The sequence below is a fragment of the Sardina pilchardus genome, chromosome 11, assembly GCF_963854185.1.
Source record: "Sardina pilchardus chromosome 11, fSarPil1.1, whole genome shotgun sequence".
NCBI classification, from domain to species: domain Eukaryota; kingdom Metazoa; phylum Chordata; class Actinopteri; order Clupeiformes; family Clupeidae; genus Sardina; species Sardina pilchardus.
This window is the reverse complement of record NC_085004.1, coordinates 17,806,915-17,819,414: the sequence shown is the minus strand read 5'-3', so window position 1 is coordinate 17,819,414 and position 12,500 is coordinate 17,806,915. Positions and strand designations below refer to the sequence as shown.

The following is a 12,500-nucleotide window of genomic DNA, read 5'->3' as shown; positions in this document are numbered from 1 at the left end:
TGTGTGTGTCTGAGAGAGAGAGAGAGAGAGCATGTGTGTGTCTGAGAGAGAGTGTGTGTGTGTGTCTGAGAGAGAGAGAGAGAGAGAGAGAGAGAGAGAGAGAGAGAGAGTGTGTGTGTGTGTGTGTGTGTGTCTGTGTGTGTGTGTGCGTGTGTGTGTGTTTGTGGCATTGTCCCTACCTCGCTCCAGGCGGTGGTGACCCACTGCAGGCGGTCGTTCTTGGGGCAGCGGGCGAGGACGCAGGTCTCCTGGGCCTTGGGCTTGTGGTGCAGCTTGCACATGCTGTCCGGCACCACCACCGCCCGGGCCCCGGGGTCCGTGCTGCGGCAGAACACGCTCCGCTTGTGCACGCCGCGCCCGCACGTCTTAGAGCACTGCCCGCAGAGAGAGAGAGAGAGAGAGAGAGAGAGAGAGAGAGAGAGAGAGAGAGAGAGAGGGTGGGGGGGGGGGTGAGAGAAAGACAAACGTTAGAAAGAAAAGCTGATTTAAGTTGAGGCTTTTGAAGGAGACACACAGAGAGGAAGTCACTCAGAGTGAAAGAGAATAACAGAGAGAGTCAAACTGAGAAAGAGACAGACAGACAGACCGACCGACAGGCAAGGCGGGACTACAAAGCGACAGAGTTGATGGAGAGAATAAACATATGAAAAGAGGGGTAACGCGAGCTGAAGAAAGGGAGAAGGGAAAATAGCGATAATCAAACCGGCGAAGGATGGCGAAGGAGAGCGAAGAAGAGAGAGCGAGACAAGGGAGAAGTGAGGAGGAATATCGAGAAAAATAAGTCTCCCGTCGTCGCTGCGCGGCGTTATTTTGTCTGAACTTGGGAAAGGTCAAACTGTAGTCATCCTCAGCCGTCACGGTTCGCAGTGTGTGTACTGTCAGTCTGCACTGCCTCTGAACCCGCTGACGGAGAGTGACAGCAGCAGAGATGCTTTGAAGCGCCGCGCGCTTCACAAAGCTGTTTACCAAACGCCGGGGCCCTTCACATGTCAAAAAATACAGCCAGACATACGATAGGGCCCCGCTAATCATTCCCAGATAACACAGCCAGCCTTTCGATTCATTTACTAAAAGGAACAATTATGGCACATTGCCCCCCTCTTCATGTTCCTGCGGAGAAGCTTGGGAATATGTGGCTCATTAATGCGATTTCCATTTTCGGCCATAAAATGTGGCATGGCTTCGTTTTATCATATAAAAAGGCAGTAAATAATTAATGCTGCCGAGGTCTGGGTGCCTATCACCACAAACGACTGAAGCCAGTTGGCCTTTCATGTCTTACTGCCACAGTTAAAAAAACATCTCCTAAATGCTCTGGATTGAAGCGGTCTTACTGCATTCAACCAGTAGAGGGCAGGGTAGTGTTTCCATTAGTAATTCAAACAAGCCCCGTGACACTTCAGCAACTCAACTCCTCACCTCTCTCACTTTCACTGCAGTCCTGAAGTCACTAAAATGCCCACATTGTTCTCCTCTTGTTATGTTTGACAAGAAGTCAGAACCCGTTGCTCTCTGACATCTAGCAATTTAGTAGCAACTTTCAACATATTATACACATCAATCCAAGTGTGTGCTTGTTGGCAAACCCACCATGATAATGTTACCAGGAACCCCGTTGAACAAGCAAGGTCCTGTAATCTCAGCCTTGTAAGATGGGGGCTGAATTTGGTGGTTCAAAGCCACACTTGACCTGATTGTCAAATGTGATAAAATAGACCCAGTCTGTCAGTTCATTGGCCTTTGCATTTAGATACTTGGGGTCTGCACTGTGACAGCTGTTGCTGATCTGTTTAATTGCCTGATAGTTTGCCAAACACTCCCCTATATGACAGTTACGGAGCAAGGGAGTGAGAGCGAACAATGACTTTGAGAAGTTCTATTTTTGAGTCCAAATGTGCATCAAATTAAAGTGTGTACTTATCTCAATGAAGTGCAGATGTAAGTTGTAGCACTATAAACCCTTGTTGCCATAAGCAAAGGGAATAAGGAAGAATGACATGGGAAATGCGGAGTGAACGGGAATAAGGGGACCAGAAGGGTAAAGATATGGAACAGTGTAATGAGATCTAATACTTCACAATGGGCTGTTATTCATGACTTGCTTGCTTGACTCTGCTTTGATGCTTTTAAGATGCACCCTGGGTCTCACACGGGCCTATTTAATCTGTCACTAGGTTGCTCATCTTCCTTTGCTCAGTAGAGCGTTCCAGTCTTACAGTGTGGTGTTTTTGCAAATGGATATTGCATTCCTTTGCATACAGTACTGTAGCTTTGACCTGATGCTTCTGACCTTTGATGCGGTATACTGTAGGCTTTTTTTGTGAGCTTTCCGGTGGAACCTGCCGCTATTGTTAACGTTACTGTTGGGCAAAACCATATCTTCAGTGTTGGATCGAACATGTAAGGAGCAACATATAAGAGGAGATGCAGTTGCAACACAGCTGGGGCACTGGAACAGTCTTTCGTTCATATTCATGGGTTTCATCAGGTCCCTTTCCACAGGTGTATACAATCAAGCATCTTGATTAGCAATGCAGACTGCATGGTGCTTGATTAATACACCTGTGAAAAGGGACCTGATGAAACCCATGAATAGCCTATTGGTCCTGCATTGTGCTAAATTACACTCCATTAAAGGGGGAAAGAGAGAGAAATATAGACGAGAGAGAAAATAGACGAGAGAGAAAATAGCCGGGGACACGAGGCCGCCTCACCTGTGACCAGGAGCCGGTGCCCCACTCCGGAGGGCAGGCGTGGGTGTTGCAGGGCTGCACCTGGGCGGGCGCCATGACGGGGCAGAGCGAGTGCGGCGCCACCTCGTCCCGCTGGTAGGTGACCTTCCTCATGCAGCGGATGTGCCGCGTCTGCTGCCCGCCCCCGCACGTGCGGCTGCAGGCTCCCCATTTGCCGGTGGTCCAGCTGTCAGAGGGGAGGCGGGGAGAGCGGATTGGTTAATCAAGGGGACATGTCACACACGTCATAACCCAACTGCACTCTGTGGGTGTTTGGTATGCTTATGGGTTGTAATCATACTGCTGGGACTATCAGAGTGGCCGGGTAAAGACAGAGGGACGGCCTCATGGAAATAGACTGGCACAGCTACAGAGGCAGACTCATGCAGGCCACTTAGGACCTACAGTACATGTCAACTGGTCTGTTGCAGAGGAGCCGTACACACACACACACACACACATAGCTGTAAACAAACACAAAAGCATACAGCCACATGTATGTTTAAATTAATGGATAGACATAAAAAAACACAGGTGCCCATAAACACACTTACTCACACACACATAGACAGACACACACACACACACACACACAGACACACACACACGCGCAAACTTTCAAAGTGCAGTGGCCAAAGCCGCCCTAAACCGCAGCCATGTGCCGATGCTGTGCACTCATCTCCTGAGGCGAGCTCACTGCTCTGGCCTCTGCGTATGGCACAGGGGTCTAATCAGCACACCACACCACAGCTCAGCTCAGCTCAGCTCTCCTGCCTGCCACAGCTGCTGCTGCTGCCAGCGCTGCTGCATCGTTTATTTTGGGAGAGAACAGCCACTCCACCCTCTCTTAGAGGACCCGCAAGAGACACACACACACACACACACACACACACACACACACACATACACACACACACACACACACGTACAAGCATGCACATACTCATGCGCACGCGTGTACAATCATACACACACACACACGTTTTCATGCTCTCACACTCTCTCTATCTTTATCTCTCTCTCTCTCTCTCTCTCTCTCTCTCTCTCTCTCTCTCTCTCTCTCTCTCTATTTATCTAATCCTTTCTGTTATTTCTTTCAGATATGGATATCAAGTGAAGCCGAGCTTCAGGAGAACATCACTGAGGATGGAGCCCCAGCGTCAGGAGAAGCTCACCAGGAACAGAGGCCTAACTAGTCTGACAGCACCTACAGTATATCATGAACCCCTTGGTCTCCAGTGCTCCCTCCTGGGCAACACCTTTGTTTCCACAAGTGGTTTGAAGTTGAACTTAGAGCACCTCAGTCCCATCGCGTGTACGTTCATCTGCACGGGAGATCCAAAGCAAACGGTCTCTCACACACACACAGGGCCGCTGGTGTCTGCGTCTGCTCTTTCTCTGTGCCTCTCACAATAAAAGACTAGCACTCCGTCGCAAAGACATCACTCTCACCGCCTCCAAACCCCCCTAACGGTTCCCAAACCAAATCAAACCAAGTCCAAGTCCACTCCCCTGCACCCAGAGCACCCCTGCAACCTCAATCTGCCACTTCAGTACCACCTGTGCCCAACCTCCCCCCTGCCTATTCTCACCCCATTCTGCCCCTCCCCCCCCCCCCACCTACTCTTACCCCATTCTGCCAAGGGTAGACGAAAGGGCTGTCGTGAACCCTGCCCGCTCTAATTTCACAGCCTCCAGATAGCCGTGGCATTTGCTGATGTGGGAGCCGGTCTTGGCGCGGAGATAAAAGCGGCATCTCAGGAACCGTCTCCGGCGTCCAAGTCTACGGCGGGACTGGAGCGCAGGAGGGAGAGTCACAGCCAGTGAACACCGGAGTGATGGACAACTGACTCTGGATCCCTCCATCAATGCCAGAATCCTCCTCCTCTCTCTCTCTCTCTCTTGTTCTATCGCTCTCCTGCCTCTCTACTTCTCTCCCTACAGACCTGCCCTCATTCCCTCACTCAAAAACCTCTGACAAATTGGAGGGAGAACTCCAAACTGCCATTTATTCTTTCCTTTTTTTTTCACCCGGAGAAATATGAACCATCTATCACAGGAGAGAAAGGGAGGGGGGAAAAAGAGTGTGTTTTTTTTGTTGGTATTTCTTTCTCTGTCTCTCTCTCTCGCTCCATTCCTTGCCACATAAATAACAATGTGTTTGCCGGGCAGAGGGCAGCAGGCAGTGCTTCGCTGCAAACCAGTATTGGCTTGGCTCGTCCTTTATTTCTGGAGTCTTTCAATAACTCGCATATTCCAAGCCATGCAATTACACATGGGAGAGCATAAAAAAAAAGAGCTTGAAATGCCAGGGATGTTGAGGGGATTGTGGAGTGGAACTGCGCGCGTTGCCTGATTCCACCTTGCTCTGCGGGCTCCTGCTCATGTTACAGCCCCTAAACAAAGCATCCTCAGGCTCAGCGCTCACTCACGCCAAGACCCTCTGAGGTCGTGTGTGTAATCTTAGCTTCTGCTAGCAAGATGCTGAGGCACCAAACCAAAGTTAGCACATACTTTGGGGGGGGGGGCATTTAGGCTTTCTTTGAGCGGTTTCATGTTTTTTAGGGAATGAATGCAAGATGTAGTCAACAACATATTTTCTTGCGAGAAGTTTACATTGCTGGTCACCGTCGTCGTGAACGCTCAGCGTTAAACGAGGCGGCGGCTTTTCAAGTGCCGTGTTGTCAAAAGGACTGCGAGCCAGACTGAAATATGCTCGACTGCTGCCTGCATGTGCAAAAGCCTGTTCAGCAGGCCCTCAAGGAAGAGTGGCTTCACAGCTGTGCAAAATACACACAAGCAAATAAATACAAAAAGGGAAGAAAAAAAATGATGAGCAAGAGAGATAAAAAAAGCGAGTGACACTGCCAGAAGTAGAAAAAAATGGAGGAGTAGAGAGATGAAGAGTAATGAGATGAGTGAGAGAGAGAAAGAGAGAGAAAGAGAAAGAGAGAGAGAGAAGGAGAAAGAGAGAGAGAGAGAGAGCAGTATGGACACTGTGAAACTCTTTAAGGTGCTCAGACATTTATCTTTTGCAGTGACATTTCTGGACAGGCAGATAGAGAAGGGGCCTGGTGCTCGTTTGAAGTGTCCGCTACGCCATGCTCCATGCTCCCCTCCACCCTCCTCTCTCTCTCTCTCTCTCTCTCTCTCTCTCTCTCTCTCTCTCTCTCTCTCTCTCTCTCTCTGCACAGAAGCCTCAGCTAAGGCTCCGTTTCTGACTCTACCTCTACCTCTGGCTTGGGCCCTGGGCCCCGCTGGGCAGAGAGTGGGTTTGTGTGTGTGTGTGCGTGCTCCATCTGGGCAGGACCCAAGCCCCAGGGGGTTCCAGGGGCCGGAGGTGGGCCAGCGCTGGGCCGGCACCGGGGGGATTGCTGGCTGGCCAGCGCAGCGCCTCTCCCCAGGGGATGCTCCCCGGCTCCCTCTCGCTACAATAAAACATGGACAGACCTGTCAGCGCCACAGATATTTGCTGGAAAGATAAGCACTGTGTTTTTCTATTTTTTGTTCTCTCTTTTTCAGATTTTCTTTTTTCTTTTCTACTCTTTTCTTTTTTTTTGTTGATTTCCTCCACCTCACTTTTTTTTCTCCCCCCCCCCTTTCCCTGTCTCGCTCGCTTTTTGAATGTGTTCCCACAAGATCTTCTGGAAGTGTTTGTAAAAGCGTTTTTTTTATTTTTTATTTATTCCCCACTCAAATCATTCATTTTTCCCCCTCCGCTCTTCTTTTCTTTGGTAGATCCATAAATCGAAACGCATAATCAGAGGGGGGAGGTGGGTGAACTCTTTTGGTATGCTGCGTCGGGTGGGAAATGGCCGGTCTTATCTTGAAATTTATGAAAGTGATGTCATTCTATATGTCAGGCAGAAGTTTTTTTTCCCCCTCTTTGTTTTTTCCAAGGCCTGCGCAGGGGGTGGAAACGGATCATTAGTGATTGTGCGATTTAAGGCCTCTCTTCTGGAACTAAGTTATGCCCCAGATTACCAGCCCAGAGATCCTTCTCAAGTGAAGTGGTGGGAACCACAGCGAATGTGGCGGGGGGGCATCTAGCGTGTAGAGATGGAGAACTGATACCTGAGGGCACTGGGAGAGAGGACTGCTTCAGCCCTGTCTGCATGACCCCCTGTGTACATTAGTGTTTAGTGTGTGTGTGTGTGTGTGTGTGTGTGTGTGTGTGTGTGTGTGTGTGTGTGTGTGTCTGTGTCTGTGTGGATGTGTGTGTGTGTGTGTGTGTGTGTGTGGATGTGTATTTGTTGGCAGCCATGAGTTTATGCGTCTGTTTATGTATTTTGTGTGTATATGTGTGTGACACTCTGTGTGTGTGTGTGTGTGTGTGTGTGTATGTGTGGTTGGGGGTAAGTGGTGGTGGTGGTGGTGGTGGTAAGGTGATGAAGTGCAAGAAAGGCCAGGAATGATGGTGTGTCTGGGACTGCATGCTAATCTCACTGGTAATCAAACTCCTCCACTTAGCGCGCTACACAGAGACAGACAGATGAGGGGAGGCGAGGGGAGGGGAGGGGAGGGGAGGGGAGGGGAGGGGAGGGGAGGGGAGGGGAGGGGAGTGTTCTCTGGCCGTCGGGGAGTCGAGGACGGACGACAGCACAGTGGCCGCCGGAGCGCCCGGCTAAATCCCTCCATCCCGGCAGCTGCGTCCCATTCCGCCAGGCCAGCGCTTTGTTTTCAATTACGCGCTGCTATTGGACGATTTGTCAGGCTTTGGACGGGACGGGGAGCGAGCGAGCAGGCGAGCGAGCGGGCCTGGGCTCGTTGTGGAGAGGAAGCGGGTCATCTGGACCTGATTTCCCACAATCCCGCTCAGCCAGCATCACTCACACCTCCCCGCGTTCCTGACTGGGGCGTTTCACACACACAGACACACACACACACACACACACAACCGACAGCAACAGATGAGAGAACTGTACACTGGGTCAAAGAGAGGGAGAGAGAGAGAGAGAGAGAGAGGAAACAGAGAGAGAGAGATGGGAAACGTGAGCAAAAGAATTCTAAAGATGCAGGGAAGGAGAGTGTGAAACACTGACAAATGGGGAAAAAAGGAAACATGACACGAGAAAAGGAAAAGGGAAAAGGAAGGAAAACAGTGAGAGTGACAAAGAGAGAGTGAATGAGAGAGAGGGATATACTGTAGTGGAAAAGAACATGACATAGAAAAGACAGAGAGAAAGAGAGAGAAATAAAGTGAGACAGAGAGAGAGAGAGAGAGAGAGAGAGAGAGAGAGAGAGAGAGAGAGAGAGAGAGAGAGAGATGGAAACAGCAAGAGAAACGCTCGCTTGCAGTCTGCGTGTCGGGGCAGGCACCCTTTCCTAACTGGCGTCAGGCTCCGCCGGCCTGTCGGCTTCACTGCCGGCCTAGAAAGCAGCGCTGGAGAAAAAGGCGGAAAAAAAACGCAAGGACTCTTAATCTGCCATCACTCCCGGCGGACTGGCGGATGACCGTCAGAGTCGGAGCTCAGCTCAGCCCACCCCTGGCCCATCGTATCAGCCCTGACCGCGAGCGCGTACTGTACGAGCAGAGCCAGGTCTGTGGTCAGCGGTGGCCCGAGAGTCTTCCCGGGGACAGTTCACCGAGGGAAATGGGAGCAGGAGAGACCGCAGAGGCGTGGACACCCAACATCTGCCCCAGCTGCCTGTGAGGTTTGCAGAGACGGCCGGATGCATTTCTGTCTGTCCAGGCACACAAACATCGCCTGCAATGGGGCAGAAAGTCATCTCCCGTCTCCTTCTTCCTCCTTTTTTCTCTCTTTCTTTTTTTTTTCTCCGAGCTATTTTTTCCACTGTTTCTCTCCCTATCATTGTCCGATGTCAAGCATCTATTTAATCCTCGTGTTTTGTTTCCATGGGTTTGCCATCCTCCTTTCTCTATCTTCTCATTTTGTCCAAGACTCGCTCCCTTTACTTAGGGGAGGCATGTGTGCAACTGAGCCAACTTCTCCCTGGTCCATGTCTGACTTATCAGTGCATGAACAGTGAGGTGGAGCTGACTGAGTGTGTGTGAGTGTGTGTGTGTGTAAGCGTGTGTGTGTGTGTGAATATGTGCATACACATGTCTCTGTGTGTGTATGTCTTTGTGTGTGTGTGTGTGTGTGTGTGTGTGTGTGTGTGTGTGTGTGTGTGTGTGTGTGTGTGTGTGTGTGTGCGAGCGTGCGTGCATTCGCGTGTGCATGCGTGCATGCGTTTATGTGTGTGTGTGTGTGTGTGTGTGTGTGTGTGTGTGTGTGTGTGTGTGTGTGTGTGTGTGTGTGTGTGCGTGTGTCTCATTGTGTGTGTATGTGTGTGTGCATGTGCAAATGTGTGTGTGTGTGTGTGTGTGTAACTGTGTGTGTGTGTGTGTGTGTGTGTGTCTGTGTGTGTGTGTAATATGTGCCTCTGCCTGTATGTGCGTGTTTCCATGTGTGGTACAGACAGCCCAGGAGCCACCAAAAGAGAGCTCTCTCTCCCTCTCCGTGAGCCAGAAGGGCTGTGGCTTGGCCCCGAGCGGGCCGAGGCGCTGGGGAGCCTGGGAGCCCGAGCAGGTCCTGTCTGGAGAGTATGTTAATCCTGTTTGCTTTGGGACAGGAGGAGTGCAGCCCGGGCCCTGCCCACAGCAAAGGCACCACACTGGCCAGCGCTCTAAGTGTGCGGGACATGCTGCCCACTCTGGAGCAAGTGGCTACCAAACCGGGTCCAGTGTGTGTGTGTGTGTGTGTGTGTGTGTGTGTGTGTGTGTGTGTGTGTGTGTGTGTGTGTGTGTGTGTGTGTGTGTGTGTGTGTGTGTGTGTGTGTGTGTGTGTGTGTGTGTGTGTGTGTGTGTGTGTGTGTGTGTGTGTGTGTGTGTGTGTGTGCGTGCGTGCGTGCGTGCGTGCGTGTGTGTGTGTGTGTGTGTGTAGGTGGGTGGTTGTGGTGTGTATCCAGTACATGTTCAGCCACTTATATTGTGTGGCTTTGGCACATTATATGGTACATAGTGTGTTCATGTGTGTCTGTCTGTGTGTGTGTGTGCATGTAAGTGTCTGAGTTTCAAGTGTAAATATACTGTATGTTTAATCTACTATTTCCTCCAGTGGATCATATGGACGAGAATTACAGCGTCAAACACACACACACACACACACACACACCACCACCCCCACCACCACCAGCAGCACTGTAAGAAATATATACACTAACACACACACACACACACACACACACACACACACACACACACACACACACACACACACACACACATATAGACACAGACACAGATACAGACACCCACACACACACACACACACACACACACACACACACACACACACACACACACACACACACACACACACACGCACACACACACACAGTACCAGCATTAACAGCGCATGTTTGGAGACGAGCAGGTCTTACTAGGCCGGGCAGGGTTGTGTGTTGCAGAGGTGTGATCCGAGCACGGGTCTGGTCTGCGGGTTGCACAGCGTGGCGTTGACCTGCGCGCGCTGATCCTCCAGACAGATGGCTTTTGTTGAGACTCGTCCTGCAGGGGAGAAAATACACACACACACACACACAGCTTTTATTCCGGGACCTCCACCGACACCTCCACCACCTCTGCATCCACCAGCATTTGCCTCCACCACCTTTGTCTCCACCGCCGCCACCACCAACCAACCAAGCAACCTACCAGTCAACCAACCAGCGCTGCTGCTGCTCCTACCACACTGTAACGAACAATGGCTGACTTTGAGGCAGGTATGAATGGAGTGAAATGTGTGTCAGCACCCCCGCAGAAACCCAGCCGTCTGCGCCGAGGTATCAACAGAACCTCTGCACACACACACAGGCTCGTCTAAGCGTGCCCTTGGACCGCAAGGCTGAGTGAGAGGAGGGGGGGGCAGCCTGAAAGTGTGCCACTCAAACACAAGTTCATGTTCCAGTCTGTATCGATGGCAGCAGCGGAGGAGACTGGCAGAGGATGAGGTGTGTGTGTGTGTGTGTGGGGGGGGGGGGGGGGTGGATGTGGACAAAGGCTCCAGTCTTTCACTTGTGCTGGTGAAAGAAGGAGCGGTGTACTGCAAGGAAAAGTATGAATGAAAGAAAGAAAGTAAGAATGAGAGAGAGAAAGAGTGTGGATAAGGGTCCATGCACAGGGCTTGTCATAGTGTTGTCTGCCCTACACCCTACTGGGAATGTGACAGGGGCAAGGCAAGCAGGTCTACACACATAGAACACACACACACACACACACACACACACACACACACACACACACCACTAACCAAACACACATCACACACACAGGAAACACTACTAACTGATTACATACACAAATTCAAACACACACACACACACACACACACTGCTGACTGAAGTGGTACTTTTGGAGGTCTTAGGAAGAGGGAGGGTGCTTCCCTTTCTCTCCTTTCTGTGGCTTACAAAGGTGCTTTTGATGAGTTGGGCAAACCCTGTAACCTCCAAACACACACACACACACACACACACACACACACACACACACACACTGTACTGTACACACAGGCAGATGAAAGACTGAAAGACAATGTGTTCCTCCCTCTTAACCACAGTAAAATAAACACCCCTTGCAGACACATGCATGCACAGGTACCCACACAGACAAAGGGGAAATAGCACACACACACACACACACACACACACACACACACACACACACACACACATTCAAGTACCACAGGCAAGAGACCAAATAGGTGAATTAGTAACACACATACAGTGTAGACACATAAACACACACACACACACACTCACCTCCGGCACAAGGAGCCGAGCAGTCGGAGCGCAGCACTCCCCATGTGTAGTTGGGCTTCTTCTCTGGGAGGGGTAGGGTGTACTCCCACAGCACTCCTGGGTTCTTGCCCTGCAGCAGGATCTGGCAGACAGGGAGAGACACGGGTGGAGATCAGAAACACTTCTACTGTACACAAACATGCTATTGTCTTCATAATGATCTTCAACTCAACTGAAAAACATAAGAAAGACTGATAGAGAGAGGAGAGAGTGAGAGAAAGAGGAAATTCAGAGATAAATAGATTAATAGAATGATCAAGTAAGTTTCGATAGGGCCCAAGGAAATGACTAGGTGACAGTTAGTTCCCCTGTGAGCGAAATGCAGAGATAAATAGATTAATAGCATAATCAAGGTAGTTTCAATAGGGCCCAAGGAAATGACTAGGTGACATTCATTCCCCTGTGAGAGTGCTTTTTTGCTCTGATTGAGAATGTCCTTTCGCGTGTGTCCGTCTGTGAGTGTTCTCGGCCGTGACTGCTGCCGGTGGTGGGTGGGTGGTCTCGGAGTCTCGGAGCGTGATTTCTGAATTGCTGCACCTCAGCTGAACCGTGAAGGAAGCCAAACGTAGCCTCCAAAAAAGCAGCGCGGAGCCGTCTATCTCAGGTCAGTAGGTACTGTGAAAATATGGCCCTTGCGGTCCATACTCACACACAGGATGAGCGACTAGGACTCACTGAGGTGAAGTGTTGATGGGGTGAAGGCACAGCAAGGAAACGTGGATTTTGGTGGAGAGCGCAGATTTATTTATAGTACAAAAATAGTGACCCGACATAGAAAACAAAAAGAACTTCCGACGGAAAAGAGAAAATAAATTAACCAACAGGTTACTTAACTGAATACAAATCACCGTTCTCGTACTCTCCAGCCTTCTCTCACAAGACTTCAAGCTCTCTCCCACAACATGAAATGAGCCAGCCTTAAATAGGCCAGCCAATTACCCAATCAAGACCTGGGCTAAACCATTG

General features: G+C 50.4%; 1 protein-coding gene across 1 annotated transcript in view; it reads right to left on the bottom strand.

Moving 5' to 3' along the window:
• The window catches only part of adamts18 (ADAM metallopeptidase with thrombospondin type 1 motif, 18), a 104,904-nt gene that overhangs the window by 4,454 nt on the left and 87,950 nt on the right, over positions 1–12,500 (bottom strand). Inside the window, exons 17-20 of the mRNA XM_062548714.1 lie at positions 11,496–11,616; positions 10,119–10,245; positions 2,715–2,919; positions 180–374 (exon numbers count right to left, since the gene is read on the bottom strand). Coding sequence (XP_062404698.1) covers positions 180–374; positions 2,715–2,919; positions 10,119–10,245; positions 11,496–11,616 — 648 coding nt within the window. The remainder of the gene's footprint in view (positions 1–179; positions 375–2,714; positions 2,920–10,118; positions 10,246–11,495; positions 11,617–12,500) is intronic.